Source organism: Parasteatoda tepidariorum, chromosome 7 (assembly GCF_043381705.1).
Source record: "Parasteatoda tepidariorum isolate YZ-2023 chromosome 7, CAS_Ptep_4.0, whole genome shotgun sequence".
Classification (NCBI taxonomy): domain Eukaryota; kingdom Metazoa; phylum Arthropoda; class Arachnida; order Araneae; family Theridiidae; genus Parasteatoda; species Parasteatoda tepidariorum.
In genome coordinates, this window is record NC_092210.1 from 76,884,526 (window position 1) to 76,906,951 (window position 22,426).

The following is a 22,426-nucleotide window of genomic DNA, read 5'->3' on the forward strand; positions in this document are numbered from 1 at the left end:
TATATATTTGAATAAAATGTATATAGTTTTCATTTATTCTCTTTTCTTATTATTTACTTGTCGCGAATCTTAACCATCGTGACAAACGTTGTAATGAAGAGACCACTCTTTTAGTTTAGAAAACAATCAAAATTAAAAATTTAATAACAGCTGAGTAAAATAAGAAAAATAAATATTACAGTTAAATACCTTTAAATTTGGCAAGCAAAATTCTTTTACAAGAGAGAGATATAAATAATTTTATGCAAATGACAACCAAAAAAATATGGAAAATACTGCGGAAAAACTGAAACCTGTCATGTGGTTTATAGGGTATAGATTGTAATCTTTTAATTTAAAACTTAACAGTTCATAACTATATAAAAGTATTGTATTATTTACATTTATAATTTCAAAACATTTTAACGTGATGATAGTTACATAAAAGATTCTGGAATACAAATTATTCATTTATAATTTGCTTACTTATATCACGTCTGTAAATCAGAATTTCCCCATTCGCTAAAGAAACATATACCTTTTCATTGAAATGGCTGAAAAAAATGAGTAAAAGTGAGAAGGATACTTTAAACTTGTTTAAAATGAAAACATTGAAAACGTTAAAAAAGTGTACATTTCATAATATTTTGGAATTAAGAGACACTGAATGACATAATAATACTAAAATATTTTTAAATTCTTACATAATGTCATATATGCAGGTGGTGTGGTGCATTTTTAATCTTGTTTTTCGAAGGTTTACATCTTTACAGTTATAAATGTAGATGCTGCAAAATATAAAACAATTTATTACGTTTGAAAGCAATACTAAACAAAATGAATATCTAATCTGTACAGTTTCATGAGCTATATACACCGAAGAGTCATTACACTATGACCACCCTGCTAATAACATGTAGGACCACCTTTAGCCCTCAAAACTGCTAGCACCCGCCGTGGCATTGCATTGATTCCACAAGGTGTTGATAGGTAGTCTGAGGTATATGGTACCAAGCGCTCACCAACTGGTCCTGCAATTCCCTCACATTGCGAGGGGGTAGCGTGGCAGCGCGAATTTTATTTTCCAAGTAGGATCACAAATGCTCTATTGGATTAAGGTAAGGTGAATTTGGGGACCAAGACATGACTTGAAGGTCACTGGAATGTTCCTCGACGATTCGACCCTTATGACATGGTGCATTATCCTGTTGGTAAACACCATCCTCGGCAGAAAAAACTGTTGTCATGAATGGGTGAACGTGGTCTGCAACTATGTTCATGTAGCTTACATACGTCAGGGATTGTTCTATGAGGATTATGGGTCCTAATGTGCCCCATGAAAGCATTGTTCCTGGACGAGAAACCATGAAAACCTGGGCGAGCCCATTGTTATAGATGGAGGGTGGTCATAATGTAATGGCTTTTCGGTGTATAGGTTTATGGTTAATTTAAAAAGTTAAAACTGTTCAATTTAACAACATTTAAAAAAAATATTCAAAGCTCAACCATAACGTCAGTGCCTTAAAACATAATGCCGCTCAAATTTGTGGCAATCCTAATAAGGTGCTGTTGTCTAACCCCACTATAATGAATCCGGGATATAGTGGACACTCGGATGTAGTGGACATTCCTTAGTTATCCCGTCCAAATTGCTATATGACTAATATTATTTCACATGCTTATAGTGGGCAACTGAGAAATGGGTAGTTTGTTTAGAGTTCACTTAAATTTTCCTTTTTCACTTGGTTAAGTAAATGTTATAAAACTTCAAAAGTTCAAAAGTAGCTGGTTATAATTTATAATACAAATATTATTTCACTATATATAAATTAATACATAAAGGAGTGTTTAAAATTGGTCACTTTCCTTTATGTCTAGAATTATATTCCGAAATGTTATTGTTTTAATCAATAATGCGAATAGTTAAAAAGGCAGGCAAAAAGGAGAGTGAATTGGTTATACAAAACTTTCACTCGCCACTTTCCTCGAGAATGAAGAAGGTCAAAATGATGTATTCCAAAAATGAGGAAAATCGCAAAGATAAGCATAAAAAGAAATTTCCTTATAGGGTGATATATGGCTGATATTTTGAATTCTACTTAATGTTTCAAAAAAAGTTTTGTTACATAGTGTGATACTTGCCATATATACAGAGCCTTGTATAGATATACAACTGTATTTAGTTCTTTAATTAATAATTTATAAGTAAATTGTTTGTAATATAAATAATAATATATATAATAATTCATAAATAATTTATAAATAATTTATAAGTAAATTAATTACTAGCGTAATCATTACTGCCCAGAATATTCTAAAAAATATTTTTTTCTCCAAGAATTTCGATATAGTGATTCGTTGATTAGTGGAGCTGCGTCTTCAGAAGCACTGTAAGAAATTTCTTTAAAGAAAGGGTTAATTAACAATTTATTCAAATGTTATTTTACCATAACCATAACAGTCAAATAACCATAATGAGTTGGTATTCAAACTGTTAACTGTGAAAAAAAGCACTTTAAATGCCTTTGCTTAATACGGTTAAACAACCAGAATTTTATCGCACCAACTAGACCCACTTAGTGAAGACACTAAGTTCCTTGCAGTTTGGTACATGTTATAGATTATAGGGCTAATCTGTCGATATCAGGACCGACAGAACAGGGGTTCGAATCCTAGCGTTGGCACCACACAATTTCCTTTTAACACATGAGGAGTTTTAGTGCCCTGCACACCCCAATTTGTTCTCATTCACGCATAGAAGGCAGCACCATAAAGCTACTTAACAAAAAAAAAGTCTAGTATTTTCCATCTCTTACGATAGGTGAAGCAAACAAGTATGCTAATTAAACAATATTCCAAGGCTCATGTGATACACGCAACTCAACTACAACTTAATTCCAATGCTCATTACTTAAGCGAATAGTTTAGCTCCAATGTATAGTTAAATTTCTTTTCATGGTTTTAAAACCATGCTAGTTGTAAATAGTTAAAAACCGTAGAATTTTATATTCATGTTTTTTTTAAATTCATTAATTTTTTTAAACCACATTAGTTGTAAACGGTTCTAAAAACGTGAAGGTAAAAAATCTATACCGTAAACTTTAAGGTCAATTGAATGGACAAACTGCTGACGGTTATTTTACCGTAATTTTTAGAAAATTTTTAACAGTGTGGCCCACGATAGCGGGTCCGATTGCATATTAAACTGAGAATCCATTAAACGTGAACCAATCAAATTCAAGGAAAATTTATTTGTCTAATGAAAGTTGCAAGGTCAGTCAAGGTCAAAATCCCAAGATTTTTGGGTTTTATTATGTATTCTACTAAACAATTGCCGACCGGCCTGTGTAGGGGGCAGGGAACTGTCCTTGCATCAGAAAAGTCCTGGATTCGAATCCCGGGCACGGCATGGATGTCTCTTTCTCCTTTGTGTGTGAATGTGTGCGAATGTGACGGACCTATATGACGGTTGTGGTTGTGTGAATGGCGTGGCAGAAGTCAAATTTCTGGCCATAGATGGCGCCATTGAAAACAGGAACAATCGCACCCTCACTGCCTAAACAGGCATACGACAAAAAAATTAAACAATTACCATTATTATTAACTAATTACCATTTTTCAATTCCTTTCTAGATTTTTAACAGTATATTTTTACAATACTTACAAAACTGATTTTTGAGTACAGTGATATTTTTTTTCTTATAGCGAAATCAATATCTAAGTAAATGGTGACGTAGTCGTGTTGAATTTTGTTACATTCATCAATCGCTTAATATTTATCCCAAAGAACTTAAGCACGAAAATACATATATTGATAATTAACATGCAGTCTTTTGGGATTTATTCCTTATTATATATGATAATTCTTTAAGGAAAAGTTAATCTCCCGTTAATAAAAGTTAATTGGTCTTAAAAAGGTAATTAAATTTAATTTTGACCAATATTAATTTTAAGGTTTATTTATTAGAATTTATAAATTCTTTTTTACCGTTTATGAAATTCCTCATTAATTTAAGTATTCAATCACTTACCATCCATCCTCAGTTCCAAGCCATATCGTAGGCTGTAAAGTGTTAGTATCATCACTTGAAAGTTCTTCTTCTGGAAGTAAACATAGAAACTGTAGCAAATTATTTCTTAAAAACTCTTTAGTCAAAAATAATCAAATTTAAATTTAATTAAAAATATAAAGATGTTATAGAGCAATGATTTGCAATGTGTTTAATACTATGTTTATTGAAGGATATGTGCATTAAGAACATTAAATAGACTTGCAGTAATCTATAATAATAGAATTAAAAGTTTGTCTGTGCGTTTATAACTCCATAACCATTTGTGCTAGCGTCCTGATATTTCGACAGTGTTTTCCTTTTGTTACAAAAAAGGAATTGCCCAGAATGCTTCTTAAAACTTCTCTAAATTGGATGAACACCGCAAAGAATAAATAATTAAGGAATTTTTTTTTTTGCTACTTGGTCATAGACTTAGCACAGAGTTTTATTCCAAATGTTTTTAGTATCATAGTAAAAATTCAACTTAAATTTAAACAAAATAACATTTTTATGTATAGTTTTAAAGTACCTTATTTTAAAAAGTTTGCTACATGCATGTTTCTACATTGTACAATAATAACCATTGAGGTGAAAGGCGAATTTAGAATTATGAAGACGGTGCTGCAGATTTACTTTGTAAATTACGCTACCAGGATCGTTACTAATTGGAGTAAAAAAAAATTAAGCTATGCACTAAAAAGCAAAATTAGTGGAGAAATGTTACTTATTTCTTAAGAGAAATGTAAAAAATCACCATAATACTATTAATGCCATTGATGTTTATTTAATTTTGATAATAAGTACTAATGAAATAATGGTAAAATGGTACCAAATTATTTAGAAGAAGCGTAACAAACTGTCATGCTATTATTGACGCCAATGATGTTTAATTAGTTTTGGTAAAAGGCGCTAGTATTATAGCAATTGGTGTAGTTTAAATAGGCACCAAATATACTTATAACGTAGGTACAATTAGTATATTTGTCACGTATAAAAATAGAGCCAAAACTATGCAATTTTAATAAAAATACTTGGTAAGAGGCTTTTCATAGTCTCAAAAATGCCAAATGATACTTAGTACAGTTAATCTTTTTCATGATGGAATGAATTTAAAACTGGAACTGAACATTTTTGCTTAATATTATTAAGTAAAGCTAAATGGAAGGTCAAAAAGTACAAACATATTAAATAGTGGAATTTTCTTTAGCTTTATTGATTGAACCGTTTTGTGCATCATTTTGCTTTTTTAGCACTCATTTATTTACTCAGTTAGTAAATAAATAAATAAATTATTAAAACATACCTAGAGCATCAATGAACTCATCGTCTGAGTCGCTGAAACGTAATAAATTTATAAATTAGTATTACTTTGAATACTCATATATATTAATTAAAAATTGGACAGAAAACAGTAAATATTAGATATGAAAAAAATCGAAACAACGGGAATAAAGCAAAAATAAAAGTACGTGAATGGAAATACCATCATTTTGTTTCTGTAAACAAGAATCTTCCCTTTCGTCTAAACACCAAATGACAGTATAAAAGTAACGAGATAAAGTGGTTTAACCAAGAGAAACAAGCCGGAACAAGGTAATAAAAGAAGGAAAAATAATTTGTTCAAGCTTATTCCTCTTAGTTAAACCATTTTGAGAACTTGTTTGCTTTGTTACTTTTTTCTGCCACTTGGTGTATAGAGAGTGAGGAAGGTTTCTGTTTATAGAACCAAAACTATGGTATATCCATACATGTACTTTTATTTTTACTTTATTTTTGTTATTTTGGTTTATTCATACGTAGCATAATGTATAAACTGTACTCATTCAAATGTAAGATGTATTCAAAGGACTTCATTGTACTCATTCAAATGCAACATATATTCAAAGGACTTCATTGTACTCATTCAAATGTAAGATGTATTCAAAGGACTTCATTGTACTCATTCAGATGTAAGATGTATTCAAAGGACTTCATTGTACTCATTCAAATGTAAGGTATATTTCAGATGCTTAGAGTAAAAATTTTACTTACAGTAATGAAAAGATTTCGTAAACCGATAATTTTGATTTTAATGTGAAAACGTAACTGAACTTATAAATCTCACCTGTCGAGTGGTCCTTTGCATTCCTGTATACTATCCCTTCTCATTTTTTCGTAATTGAAACCTGGCAGGTATGGAAGAAGTGTGCTCCTGCGCCTCATTCTTAGGTACCTGACAACAAAAAAAGAGAGAAAATTTAAAAGGAAAATTAATAATTCATGATTTATTAAGTTTTTTTTTAACTGCTACAAGCACATAAAACCCTTAAAATAAGAAAAATGTAAAGAAAACAAGGGATGCATGGAAATGCCGGCACATTATCGAAGAAGACCTGCAATGGTAGCTGTCGATATTGCTCCAGAAAACAGAAAAAATCTAAGCCAACAAATCACGTGATGCACCATGTTATGATTTTAACGACATCCATGCCAGATTCATGGAGTGAGGAAGGAAAATAAGAAGCCCAATTCGAAGACCTATCCTTGAAATTAAGGAAGACCTAGTTGGCAAGATATTTCTTTCTACGACCCTGCTACTAAACAGTATTGGGCTCTATGGGACTAAATCTATGATAGGAATGGCGTGTATATGTGTATATATATATGTAATATATATGTATGTAATGTATATACATATAATAGTTTGTTTATTTTTGTTTTTCATTTTCAGCCGTATTAATATATTGATATATGTACTTCCAGTCCAATAATTAATAGCTGCAGGAGAATAAATATTTACCCAGCATTGACACCCGGAACAGCAGCTATGCACAGAATCCTTGCACTGCATACATTTGCGCATGTGGCTATGACGGGCTCGGCTTGATAAGATAAGATACAGACTTGACCAACATAACCATCACTGCTGCAGATCCATAAATCAGGTAAACCACTCTGAGAAGATCCAACAATGGACGCTGCGCAAGTTATCTAAAAAATCAAAAAGGAATGCTTAGTTATTTGTTTCAAAAAGAAATCTAAAAATTATTAATACATTTTTCGATACAATATATACAAGATCTAAGATGACAGGTTAATTTTTTTCTAAGATGTTTCCTTATGATAAAAATTCTGAAATCTATTTTATATGGTGATTAGAAAGTGTAGAGCACGGGAAAATTTTAAATTATTTTAAAGTGGTGTCATTAAACTTACACACCCTGATAATAGTATATATATATATATATACACCGAAGAGCCATTACATTATGACCACCCTCCATCCATAACAATGAACTCGCCCTGGTTTTCACGGTTTCTCTCCCACGAACAATGTTTTCATGGGGCACATTAGGACCCATAATTCTCATAGAACAATCCCTGATGTCTGTAAGCTACTTGAACATAGTTGCAGACCAGGTTCACCCATTCATGACAACAGTTTTTCCTGCGGGGGATGGTGTTTACCAACAGGATAATGCACCATGTCATAAGTGTCGAATCGTCGAGGAACATTCCAGTGACTTTCAAGTCGTGTCTTGGCCCCCAAATTCACCTGACCTTAATCCAATATCCTTCTTGGAAAACTAAACTGCCACTCTGCCCCCTCGCATGTAATAACCACAATAATTGTCATAAGTTACAAATTTATTACTACATTTTTGGGCATAGGGTGTTTGAAATTTTTTTTCCCGTTTGCAATTTATTGTAGGTCCCTCAAACCTTAAAAAGCTTTAAACTTCTCTGATATGTATGAGAAATTGCACGATTTAAACACTTCTAAATTTATAAACTGATATTCTAGGTATTTTTTGAAAAATATCAAAAAATATGTCAGTATCGAAGTATTTCCATTATTTAGGCCGACCCCTGAATATATATATATTTATATATCCTGGTGGCGTGACCCCTCTGAAGGCGACCTGCCCAAAGGTAGATGCATGCTGAAGAGCCCACCAGCACAACGAGATCAGTTGGGTAGACTTCAGACTGAATTTTCCACGAGCTTCCTTCATTAAAAAATGGCTGATCATCAAATCACTCATCAAAATTTTATATCAAATGCTGTAATAGCATTAATATCTAAAAACTTTAAATTGCATTAAACTTCGAAAAAAAAAAACAGCAGAAAAAGACGATTTGTTTAGGTTGGCTGGCTGCTTCGTTTCATTAACAATCAGTCTCCGTAATCATTAATTTTTCTCGGTCAGAATTTTGAGTCTACATGGACAGGAGTTTACTTAAACAGATGTAAGTAGTTCAATGACTCCTTACAAAGTTTTTCAATTTAATACTATAGCTTATGCAGCTGCTTTCATTCTTTTATCCCTCACGACCGTGTCCCGATTTTTCCGCAATTCAGACAGTCTTCCTGGTTTTTGCAACTTGTAGCCAGATATCAGTGCCTACAGCATTTACAGAATCATAGTAGTCACCCCTTTTCTTTGACGCCTTCTCTTTCCCAGTCGATTTTCAGCCTCTCAACGTTCTTAGTATTTGAGGTCAATCGTTAAAATTCAATGGTTGCATTGCGTGGTTTTAATTGGATTCCTAATGTTTAAATTGGCTTCCGAAAATTTTTCATTTTGCTCTTTGAATGTTTTAATGAGATTTGCGTTTTGAATATCTTTTTCAAGTGTTAAAAAGAGTTTTCTCTGGAGCTTTGGCTTCATTGCTGTCTAAAATTCTTAATTATGACCATTCTAATGCTAAATTAAGACTGTCGAAATCCATTTCAGAGTCAATCTGAATCAAGATGATGCCTTTGGCAAATTTATTAAGCCTCTCTACTCCTGAAAAAAGTTTGGATGAATTATTCCCTCGCAGATACTATTATTGCTGTGACGTCTTGTTTTGCTCCTTAGGGTAGATCAGCAGGTCTTAAGCTTTTCGAAGGAGAGGACTTTTCTTTTCCTCAAATTTCTGAAACGCTCTTATTTTAATAATGAAATAATTCTGTTATCAAAAGCAATTTCGCTCATTGCATAGTGCTTATATATTGTTTTAAACAGACTTATAAAAAATAATTCTTCTGGAATAGAATTAACTTTGGACAATTACTTTGGAAGGAAAATAAAAGAAGGAAAAGGTCTAAAAGGGTAACAAGAATTTTTTTCATTTTGTGACGTAGTGAATTTGCTATCGGCACTTTTGGCCAAAACGTAAATAATTAATGCAATTTATTCTAAAACTATGCAAATGCTGATTTTGAAGTCAGATTATCGCTTTCATACAAAGAAAAAAAGCAGAACACGTTACGTATTAGAACTTCTGATCTCTTTATGTTCTTTGGATTGCTGACGCAATGGTGCATGCGCATTGTATCCGCTGTAGCGCACGCAGCCGCTGTTGGTGAAGAACGTGGTTGAGTGGGAGCGCAGAATGCCTAAGATTTAAAAATAATCACTCTTTTGCTGATGTCAGAATTTTCTTTATGCTATTGCATCATCTCACATTGCCTCGTCATTTTCGAGTTAATGCTTTTTATGTTGCTCTTTTTTTCAAGTTTATCGTCACATAAAATATGTGGCTTAAAAATCAACCCTCACCCTCTTCATAGAAGAAGAAAGAAAATCGTTTTTAGGAACAATATAACGACAATATGTTGTATAAAAGTGTCAAGGCATGTAGTTAGAATAATAAAAAAATATTTAAAATTTAGATAAAATAATTTGATTCAACGTGAAACATTAAAAATATTAAATATTGAAGCAACTAAAATTTTATAATTGTAGTTTTTAAGCTGAAAAATTTCAATCATATTTTCCTAAAATTTGAATATTTTGTTTATGTTTGTTTCATAAATAAAAGCAAATAAAATTTTTAAAATTTAACATCTTAGATACTGCGCAGTTATTTGATGTAATTTTATTACATTTAAAAAACTATCCAGAATCTATTAAGTACTGTGCCAAAGTTAAGATTGAAATAAAAAAAAAACAAAAAAAAATATATAAGAATAAAAAAAAAACAAAAAAACTGTCAATTTATCTGTGCCTAGCGTCCTTTTAAAAGGATGATAAATTTTTAACACAAATATAAAGTGGCTTGAAAAAACGAGACATGTTTGTACATCATAATATTTACTGGTGAAAACTATTGAAGGGACAAATAATTTTTTTTTGTAAAAGAAGAAAAAACTAACAAAGCAAATGAAACGAAACCTGGCCAAAATATCATTCTATATAAGACCAATATATGAGAAATATGAGGAAACTGGTCACTTTTCCAGCACAGCTGCTGACCGACAATCAAAGGAAAACATATCTCATAGGATGCATGATCGTCTCTAATAGCTACACAACTCTCGCATTGACGTTTCATACTTTTTACCAGGTTTCTTATCAACACCTGTTGCAACCCCTCTTACTCTTGCATCAATGCACACTTGAGCTCATCTATGGACGTGGAGCTGGTCTTTGAGCTGCAATTGAGCTTCCAAGGGGGTCACACATATTTCAGGTGGGAGGTATTCGTTCCCCAGCTGAACCCTATGGAGACAAAAGGATAAGATCTGGTTCACATTCTCCTCTCAAAAGTATCACACAAGGTGCAAGGATCTCGTCTCTATACTGCTGACCTGTCAGAGTACTTTTGTAGAACGTATGGAGTTTGTTATCCCCTTATGACATGATGCATGCCCAGACCATCACACCTCCTCGATTATGGTGGTCCTTTCCGATAATGTTAGAGAGCCGATATTGACTCCCGGGCTCTCTTTAGAGGAGAATACGTCTCGAGTTGCTTTCAAGATTGAATCACCTCTCATCACAGAAGAGAACCCGCTTCAATCATCCTCTGTCCAAGACAGGTGTTCTCGGCACCAGGATGGACGGTTCTTTTCGTAGTTCACAGTCAAAGGGATGCAGACTACAGGGCACCTGTCATACAGTCAAGTTGGATTAAATCTCTATTCGATTGTTATCTGAGAAGTAAATATTCCTGCTGCATTATGCAGGTTGCGAGATAGTTGTGTCTCGAACCTATCCCGTTTGGTTGGGAATCTCGCATGACGGTCTTGAACCGGTAGTGTTGCTCTTTTGTGACTGTGACTAGGTCGGCGGACCACAGCTCCTGTCTTTGTGAATATGTTTCCACAGAGTGAACACCATATTTGCAGAAACCCCAAATGTCTCTACAATAGGTCGCCTGTGATTAGCCCTCCTCGAGTCTTTTAACTATCTGCCATCTTGGGGCATTGTCCAGACGATGACGACTGGTGATTTGGTGAGACGATGACGATTTTTTTCAGAACTATTTTAATTATATCTTACAAAATGTAGATTTTAGAGTGCACTGTAAAATATTCCGTATAAAATAACGGTAAAAAGTACCGGCACTCGCGGTGCTAGTACTTTTTACAGTAAAATCCATGTTTACTGTTAAGTTTTATTTAACAAAAAATTTATGTAAAGTAATTTTTATACAGTAATATTAACTGTAAAATCATTAAATCACTGTAATTAAATAAATATTATTGTAAAAATAAAGATATAAAGTTTTTCGGTGAAATGTATTTTACGGCAAAGTGGATTTTACGGATACTGCACTCAGGCTGCCAAAATTTTTCACCTGAATTTAATCCGTCATTTCTTACAGTGCATATTTAGTTTATAGAAATGATAAAAGTGATGCAGAAATTTTGATAAAATTGCTGTAAAATACCACTTCAATTTGAATAGTGCAACGTATTTTATGACCATTTACTTTACCATACACCTCTAATGCTCAAATTAGCTTTATGAAAGTTTTTAAGTTCTTGAAACTCACTAAATATGCCACTTTTGTCTCCCTCCCTACTTTGAAACTAGTTTGTTGTGTATTTTTCAAAGTTTGAAACCTGTATTGGAAGATTTATTTAGATTTAGTTAACTTTACAAAAGGTTTTAACTTTCATTCCACATATTTTGCATAAATATATTACTAACAAAGCACGTTTGCAATAACTGTATTTTCGCAAGAACAGTAGTAATACGTGACTGTTATGAAATATAATTGGGACTCAAATGTATAAATACGTTTCGAATATTGCATAAATGCATACTACAGTGAATGAGATAAGGAATGTTAGCTCTAGTCATTTCATCTCACATCAGTGAATCAGTTTTCGATGATATTACAACTAATGCGATAGTATGTTCACTCTTATATAAATGTTCGAAATAAACGGGAAAAACAAAACTGCATTGTTTTTAACTTATTGCGCTAAGATATCAGATAAAGATAGAATTTATTTGGGTTACTGAAATACATATCATGATAAATAAAAGCTCATCTGTAAAGCTCATACGTAGGAATTATTGTTTCGATAACTATTCAGTTTTCCTATCTTAAAATCAAAATTATTAAGCTTAGTTTTTGTACTGACATAATAATATTGAATTATACCTATTGATTACACCCACATTTTTAAAAGTTAGATTGCATCAGTTACTTCAGTTAATAAACATTTCGCTGCCTTTAAATTTTTGAAAAATTCTACTATATCAAAATTTGGAGCTATGTTCAAATAGGAATTGAAGATTATAAATGAAAATCAATTCCTACCGTAAGCGTTACATTTAAAAAATGAAAGAATTTTATTAATAACCTTAAAAAAATAGAATCTGCCAAAATTTGACAGTTTATAAATTTGACATAAGGTAATCATTTCAGGAGAAAGAGGAGCGAAAATGATTCTATTAATATTTTGTTTGTTTCATCCCTTAGGAAAATAATTCTTGCAAAAACACCACATTTTCGGTAAAAAAATTGGAACCCTGGCAAATGATTTTAAAATTTTGAGGTATTTAAATAATTTATTTGATATTTTTTCTGTTCGTAATGGAAATGTGTTTATCGGCTAAAATCTGTTCTCGAAATTATAGTTCTTATTACCCACNGATGTCAATTTTTTTTAAAATTAACTGCCAAGGTTTATTTAAAATGGCGTTTTATTGGTTGATAAGATGGTTAAATGGTTGATAAGAGCTAAATGAGGGATAACAGTTTATTGGAGAAATATATTTCTTAATTATAACGGAGTAAAAATAAGCACAAATGAAGTTTTCGAGTGTTTAATTGAGGCGTTAAGTGTTGTGCGTCTTTCTGTTTATGTCACAACTGACATAAAATCACCTTGTGAAAAGCACTGTATGAAATAGCAACCTAACTATCGAAAAAGAAAAAAAAATATTAAAAAGAAATGAAAGTGGATGCACTGACATACATGACAGCTTCGTATAATGTCCTCCTTACGAATGGTAGTGTTGTGAAATTTATTTAAAATAAAATAGAAATTTCTACGAAAGGAAATGTTATTTTAGAGGGTAAAAATAATAATTCCGGGCTATATTAAATAAAACTAAATGAACGAAAAGTTGAACCAGTCACCGGTGAGGAAAAAAATGCTAATTAATGCCATAGAAAACTTGGGTATTTAAACACTGAATGAAGAAATTAGTAAGTCATTCAACCGGGAGGAATTTGCAAACTGATGAGATTAAGAATATTTCTCATCCTTGGGAAGTGTGTGCAAAAGAAAAATTAGACATCCGTTTTCAATTGAGCGTACTAGAGCAACTAGTCCATCAGAGTTAATACGCACGGATTTTTGTGGACCAATAGAATAATTTGGAAATCACCTAACTTTAATACTAAATTCAAGTTTGTAAATTTTTAATGTAATAGTTAAGTCTGTATTTTTATATGGTAGTGAGTCATGGATATTCGGAAAGCAACAAGAATACAAACTCGATACTTTTAAAACTAAATGCCTCAGACAAATTTTAAAGATATACTGGCCAAATAAAATTACAACCAGCGAACTTTACTATAAAACAAAAGCTAAATCCATCGAAATAGAAACAAAAAAATGAAGATGGTCCTGGATAGGACACACGCTAAGAATACTCCCAAAGGACACAACTAAAACAGATTTGACATGGGCACTGGAGGGATAATGGAAAAGAGGCCGGCCGAAACTAAGCAACAGACAAATGATAATAAGGGAAAGAAACATCCTGGGATGGTCCATTTGTGGGAGTGCAAGGGAAGCGCCTCTTGACCGGTAGGAATTAAACGCCAAAGCTTGTGGTCTGATGCTCCACCAGGTGTACAGAGAATTATGCCAAGTTATAATTTTCGTCTAACTGTATTAATTATTGTCCATTTCTAAATTTTGTTTAATTGTTTGAATTACTCAATGCTAATTGTAATTTTAACATAGCTTTTAGATAATATATTCTTTTTGTGAATTTATGATCACATTTGTTCTATTGTACTTTAATGTATGTATCAAGTTTTGAGAAATATATTACCCTTTAAAGAAAAGTTTCTATTAAAAATAAAAGAAGATATGTATCAAAATAAAAAGTTTAAGGTTTTCGTTTACTACATTGACATACCTGCATTCCTGGCCTTGTTCTTCCCAATGGTAAGGAACTTAGGAATTCAGGATACATGCTCTCTTCTCTTATGTTATCTGAAAAAGAGAGTCGGCATCAGTCAGAGTATTTGATTTTTACATTGTTGTTCACCACTAAAAATAATCCCTAAATTGTAGAGAGTTTCAAGCGTTTTGAACCATAATATCATTCAAACTTGCTGCAGAACTTTAATAGGGAGGAAGAAACTGCAGAACTCAAATTTTATTACACAATACTATGGTTCATCTTAGACAATGTTCTATTTAACACTTGATTGAGGTGGTGTCGGAATATTTGCTTCGTTTTGTGGATTATGGTACTGTAAGGTGACGAAATTCAAAGACGAGAACAATAATTTCGCTCATAAATAAATAAATTTCTCAAACTTGCTAAACATCTGAAAATATGTTAATCTCCTTCTTGTTTAAATGAATTTAAATCGATAATTATTGACTTTAATTATTGACTATCGATAATTATTGTTTAAAAATATCAACCTCATTATTTTGTAAAATTGAAATTTAATTTAATGCAGTTTATTGCAAAGACTATTTATTGATATTTCTTTTAATTATTTATTGTTTTATTTCCTTTTGGGGAGATAGAAAATAGTCATTAAATAATATTCAACCTCATTATCTTGCAAAATTGAAATTTAATTTAATGCTGTTTATTGCAATGACTATTTATTCATATTTCCTTTGATTATTTATTGTTTTATTTCATTTTTGGGAGATAGCAAACAGTCATTTAATTATACTAATCTTTATTTTCATTTATCAGACATGAAACCATATTTAAGATTAAAATTAATATTCAGTTGAATGTTGTAAACTGTAGCTATTTATTTTTAATTTTTAACCGTTCATTTGCAAAATTCATGTGTCAATTGCATTTTAAAAATTTAATTTCGGGGAAAAAATTTTTGAAACTTTAATTGCACACATAATTCACTAAATCACGTCAATCATTTTTAATTTTCCTAATCAATGCATGAAACCATATTAATGATTAAAATTATCATTCAATTTTATGTTGTTAACTGTAATAATTATTTTTTTAGTCACCTATTTATTCGTAAATTTCTTGTAAAAGTTGATTTTAATTTTCCATTATAATCATTTCTAATTTTCCTAATCAATGCATGAAACCATATTAATGATTAAAATTATCATTCAGTTTTATGTTGCTAACTGTAATAATTATTTTTTTTAATCACCTATTTATTCGTAAATTTCTTGTAAAAGTTTCCTTTTGAAAAATTACCCGTTTTTTCTTAAATTTCCTAAATGACTTATTTTTTTAAAAATATTTTTTCTTCTTTATTATATGCAACCTCATTGCTATGTGACATTGAAAATCAACATAATGTTGTTCATTACAACCACTAACTTTTCTATCTTTTAACTATTCATTAGTAATAATTATTTATAATATTACTAATACTTAAATAGTTTGTTTAGATTCGTAAGAATTGCGAATACTTTCTAAATAGCATCAGCTGTACTAATAAGTCGCCTAGTTAATAATTAACATTAAATCTAAAATTGCTAATTTAATGGAATAGCTATTTATTTCTCACCTTTTACTTTCTATAAAACTTTATTAATTTTGGAAAATTATTAATATGCACTACGTGATGAATGAGATTTTTCTGCCATCAATAATTAACATCAACAAAATAATTAGTTATGAAGTGGCTTTGTTCAAACCCCTAAATTATCTCAAATGTGAACAAAATAACCTCATATACCTAAGTAAACAATTGACTCTTCTTAGTTTAAATGAAATTCTTTCTAAACCTAATGCTTACCACTTTAATTGGGTGTGTTAGAAAATAACCTGAAATATAACCATTTACCATTTTTACTGGATTTGTTAGGAAAATAAGCTATATAATAACCTGAAAAATAATAATTTACCACTTTAATTGAATGTGTTAAAAAATAAACCTGCATATACCTTAAGAGCAGTTTCTTCAAGCAAGTAGTTATGGAGAGGATTTATAGTTACCACAAAAGGAGCCCAAGTACAAATAAAATAGCTTCATTCACCTCGATAAATACCAGGCTCTCTCCTTAGTCAAAATAAGAAAATTTTTTATACCTCATAACTACGTTTTTTGTTATAAGTGTTAGAAAAACAAGCTGTGTACCTTGAATTTCAGCTCAAAAATCTGGTTGATATGAAGTGAATTTAAAACAACCTCAAAATGAGGTGAAGTATATGAAAACCAACCTCAGACGCCTCAATACATACCTGACTCTCTTTAATTGAAATAAGGTAATTTTTTTTATACCTCATATACCTTTTTTTTATACCTCGTTTGATATTAGTGTCCGAAAAGCAACTGGTATATTTTAAAAATCTCATTAGTCTAGTTGATATGAAGTGAACTTTAAACAACCTTAAAATTAGCTTAGGTATAAATAAAATGTGCGACTTCAGACACCTCAATAAATACTTGACTTGAAATAAAGGGGTAAATTTTTTTATACCTCATAAATATTTCGTTTGATAAGTGTCAGAAAAACAACCTGTATACCTTGAAAATCACCTCATTAACCTGGATATGAAGTGAGACAAGAACACTATGAAGAGACATTCGGGTATTTATAATTATTTATTTTGTTTCAGTTTATGATTTTTTATTTAAATTATTTTAATATAAATTAATGAAGAATTAATAATTGCGATAGAAAGGTGGAATTTAAAAAAGTATTTAATGGATATATTTTATACACTTACCAACTTACCTCATTGGAATAAAATTTGGCTTAATAATACTAGGAAATAACTCGCTATCTTATAATAATTATATCCGAAGTTTATTTAAGGGTTATTTTTATTTGCAAACTAAAATAAAAAAAATATATTGTGAAAGAAAAAATATTTTCATTAGTAAGCGTTTCTAAATATTTAGATATGTTAACGGCAATTATAATAATTTTAAAATAAACATCAGTGTTTCGGACAGAATTCTTTTTATCAGCTAACTTAGCAATATATTCAAGGAAATAAATTCTTTTAAATAATTATAATTATTATTTTTATTTTCTTAATTTTTTTCTTCTTTTTTACTGTCCAACTTAGTTACATAATTGCCTAAAATTAAATTATTTTAAACGTAAAAAATCATTAAAAACTGAAGAAAACTAAACCGATACTTAAAATTAAAATATATTTTTTTGATTAAAAAAACTAAATTCACCCAAAAAATAGGAAAATGTGGAAAAAGTAATGGTTTTCTTATCATATCATGTAACAAAAAAGTGTATTTAAAATAAATTTTCTGTAATGTTCTAGAGTAAAATAAATAAAAAAAAATTAAAAATAGATAAATATTTTATTGATCAACTTAAAGGCGAAATGAATATTTTAATTAAAGAAATCGTATGGGGGTCAAAAATTATTGAAAATGACGCAAAATACATGATAGTTCAAAATAAGAAATAACAATCAGTTCGGTATATTTTTAATTTAAGGACATTCGTAGTAATTAGTAAATTATTCGAGATTTTAAGAATGTTAAATTTTAATATGGCTTTTTAAGCAACAAAAAATTAGAAACCAAGTTCAAAAACAGTAAACAGTTTAAAAACCCTCATTAGAATTTCACGTTTTGTATTAACATTGCATTAAAAATATCAAGATTTTTTTTCATGAAAAAAAAAACGTCAGTTGCAAGCAGCAGCACAAAATCTACAACAAACAAATTGCGAGTCGTTATAATAAAAGATAAAAAATATCAGGATTTCCGAAACCCCGTGGAAAAGTGTAGTAATAACTTTTGAAATCACGATAGAAAAAGAGCGATTAGAAAAAAAAACCTCTTCATGAAACCGAGCCTTAGATTTGCGATGAAATTGATACAAATACAGTATTAATACATATTAAAAATATTGGAATTTTCAAAACCATATGGAAATACGTAGTGCCATTAAAACGTAAGAAAATGTACGATAAAATTGGATTTACGATAAAATTGGCACAAATAAAGCACGCCAGAAGTGATAACTAAGGCCCGGATTTTGATGACATTTGCATTTTTCTGCATTTTTTGCATTTTTGGACATTTTTTGTCCTTTAGAGCATTTTTTAAGATTTATAGGGCATTTTTTTCTAAATTTTGGGCCGTATTTTACATTTTAAAGCATTTTTTAAGCTTTTTGTTAATTTTTTCCTATTTTCATTATTTATTGGGGCATTTTTATCACATGAAATGCAATATTTGTCTTATAATTTTAAATTTCATATTGTAGCTCTCAATACCACCTGCATGCCATTATGTTTTTCCACTATGTTATTGATTGATATAAAATCTTTAGAAGTAATTCTTTGTTACAGCTTTCCCATTTTCTCTGTTTTGTATCGTTTAGAACATTACAATTTTCTAGGAAATTTTCTTCTCCAGGAATAAAAATTTGCTTTAAGACAAGAGACGCTCGTTTACATTTCAAAATATCAAAAAATATTTAATAATCCAATGTAATTCTGATATTTAGTAATATAATGATATGGAAGTTGTTATATTCATTAAAGTTTCTGTACAAAATGAAAATGTTTTGGAGTCAATATATTTTCCTCTTTTTTGTTATTTTAGGATGTAAAACATATTTTTCAAACTTTAATGAACGTAGAACAAGTATTGCATTGCTTTATATTTTTTGAAATGACTCATAATAATTTTAAAGAGTAAAACATTGTTTTAGTTTAATATTTTTTCTTTATTTAAGTCATGTCATAAGGCATTTTTAGCACATTTATCGCATTTTTAAGGGCATTTTTCGCACTTTTTAAGGGCATTTTTTGCACTTTTTAAGGGCATTAGTTGAGACTTTTTAGATCATCAAAATCCGGGCTCTAGTGATAACTATTTGCACGATTCGACAGTCATTATAATATCATTTTGAAAAGATCGGTACTTTAAAAACACGTGGAAATCCGACAAAAAAAACAAAAAACTATTAAAAATGAAATTTTAGATAGTTAAAAAGTAATGTGATATTGTATCAGCTATTGGTTGGCCAGGAGGGTCAAAGAGGTTTCAGGTTCGATGCCAAAATCATGGTATTTTTTTGCTTAAATGTATTATTTTTGCAATGACTTTCTTTTTTTTCTTATTGTATACATCCTTGTAACTGGATTTTTAAAAAATCTGTTTTGTCTTTAAAATAAAATATTTTTTCTTCTGTAAGAAATAAATATCATGCGGTGAACTTTCATGAATTGTTTTACCTTTGGCATCCAAAAATGCAGCTTCCCAAGTCATTCGTTGTTCAGGGGTAGAAAAAAGAACAGCAAAATTTTCCTCCTCATTGCTGAAAATATTCAAAAGAAAATATATTTAATAATAAAAAACAAAGTATACTATATGATAAGATTACGACGATGTAAAAGAATACGACGTTTAAATTCAATAAGCAAACAAGATTTCACCGAGTAAAAGAAAATTCAAATGTAACAAAATATGTCTAACAGAATCGATATTTTCATGACATTTAATATAACTTTAGCAATAGGAGAATTTTATTTACGCATACTTTTACTTCTTTATTGCGAAAAGCTCGCTATTAAGACACGATATTTTCAAAATTAAGATTCTTTGAATACTCTTCGAAAGTAATAGTTTTCATTTTTCTTAGTCAAATCTTTTTAAAACAGTTGTTCATTCTTTTAATTTTTGAATTATTTGATTAATTCTGTAAAAGCATAAAATATACTGATTAATTAAGAGATTTCCAGAAAATAAAAAATAAAAAACAGATTTGAGTTGAAACCACGTATTCTAAATAAAGAAAATAATACACGAAAAAAAAATCAAATATTATTTTCCATACGCCAAAATGTTTAGTTTTTCAATCTACATTTAGCATTGGAGTCTAATTTTTTGTGATATATGTGATATTCATTGCATTTATTAATTATCTGATACACTAGAATTGCTCTTAACCAGCTTCTGCTTAACAAGATCTTCCTTTCAACACACATCAGACATTAATGGCCGAGCAGCTAACCCAGTTTATCAGGGTTCTGTCGTTAAATGGCCATGATAGAAGCGCCCAGTATTTTTGATCCTGGTCAGACGACGTGGAAAACGCCCTGGCTGGTATCCCTATCTCCAAACTTTCACGTTATCACTAAAGAGAACATTTTCACCTACAACACAGATTTAACATTCATCTTGCTGAGTATACATGCAGGTTATTTAGTCAGATGGCATGATCGAACTCATGACCCCCGATCTTTTCACCAGCGGTGTTAGAAACGTCTTAACCAATTGGAGGGCTCTTTCCATCAAAAAGTCCGAACAATAAAGAGTTTAGAACCTGAATGACTTTCATTACGGGCAGTCTTTCCATATGCTTTTTAACAATGTAGCATGACTCAGTTATTGCCAAATAAGTGGTGTTAAGAATACTTTCTTTTTACCATGTTTGTAAATTTCTATCAATATTCGATACAACAGCAGTGATTCGAACTTGCAGTGAGTAACATAGTAGTAACTAGTTAGCACAGAAGCGTTGCGTACTTGAAATTGTTGTTGGTATTAGGGACATGTAAGATTAGGTATGTATAACACTGTGGAAATATTGATAAAAAATGCACCATTGAATTTATGGGTGGAACTGGTTTATTATAAAGATTCGTGGTAGGTGACAATGGCGGCATGTATAGTACATGGGATAAATCAGTTTGGCTAGAGATAGTCTAACCGTCAATTACAAGCTATTAGTGGCTCGCGGGGACATTTTTAGTAAATCGTATTTACACTGCGGTTGGCTAACCTTGATTCCTTCTCTGAGCTGACAAATGAAAAAGCAAGATTACTTTTTAAAAATAAAAAAAGTTCGCAGTCGTTATGGTCTGTAGTTCACTATAAGATTTGAAAACAATAAGGTACCTTAAGCGGTTGATTTTTTTAGGCGGCTGATCAAATAACGACTAATATGATACACAAATATAGACTACATAAATTATGACACCACCAATTTGAATTTTTGATACTAACTCTGTAAATAATGGAATTCTTCGGTAAATTATTACGAAAGGAGTGTGTTAAATGATTTTGATGTTGCGATCTACGTCTATCTGGGGGTACTCAGTCTCTATGGATAGTCTTTTTGAAGGATGTCAACTTTTTATGTCATCAATGTTTTGTTATATATATAATTGTAATAGTCTTTTACAGTAAGTTAAATTTACGTTCCTGAAATATCTCTCTAAAAAAATTGTAATTTTAGAAAAAATAGTGTTTATAGTCTTTATAACGTTTTATTCCCTTTTTAAAGTACGAATACTCCCGCTTTTCTAAAAATATTATCAAAACTGTGATCCTATATTTCTGAAACAAATTTTTGCAGCATTAGAAGGTTTACAGATTTTAGAATTATTCAATAATTTAAATGTTCATTGAGTCAATTTTGGTTTAAATATACTATGATTTTAATGACAATAAAACATTTATATCACATCAGACACTTTTTTTTATATTCTTTGATTCGTTTCAAAAATATATTTCAGATACATATATGCAATGTTTCTATGGCAGAAAAGCGCACATTTCAAATGAAAGAAATATTTTTAAATCATTAGTAATAAATTTTGAGATGCGTATTTAATTATCTAGTTACATTAATATAAAAGATAGAATGAATTTATATAATACAATTATTTCATTCACAGCACAGATTAGTAAGCAAAAGGAAAATAAACTATTTTTATTAGGGAATATAAATATTACATCATTCGAACTAAAGAGTGATCTTAATGAATTTTTCTGAAAATTATTAATGCGTTTTAAATTTCAAATATTGAATTTTAATTTTTATTGGGATAAAATAAACTATGTAAGAGCTTAATTCCCGCTGTCTGATTAAATTTAAGTAAAGGTTATAAATTTAAAATATTTTTTATAAGCATTAGTAGTTAACATTGTTTAAAAATTTGCAGCAAACTTCCTTTTGAAAGGTTTGAAAATGTAAAATTATAAATTTAATCAGAGAATTA

The 22,426-nt window shown here is 30.3% G+C and overlaps 1 protein-coding gene across 1 annotated transcript in view; it reads right to left on the reverse strand.

Annotated features, from left to right (window-relative positions):
* LOC107455669 (rho guanine nucleotide exchange factor 17-like) overlaps positions 1-22,426 on the reverse strand; it is a 271,527-nt gene that overhangs the window by 19,292 nt on the left and 229,809 nt on the right. The window contains exons 12-19 of the mRNA XM_043057607.2: positions 19,655-19,737; positions 14,396-14,472; positions 6,811-7,001; positions 6,136-6,243; positions 5,335-5,366; positions 4,011-4,080; positions 684-767; positions 466-533 (exon numbers count right to left, since the gene is read on the reverse strand). Coding sequence (XP_042913541.1) covers positions 466-533; positions 684-767; positions 4,011-4,080; positions 5,335-5,366; positions 6,136-6,243; positions 6,811-7,001; positions 14,396-14,472; positions 19,655-19,737 — 713 coding nt within the window. The remainder of the gene's footprint in view (positions 1-465; positions 534-683; positions 768-4,010; positions 4,081-5,334; positions 5,367-6,135; positions 6,244-6,810; positions 7,002-14,395; positions 14,473-19,654; positions 19,738-22,426) is intronic.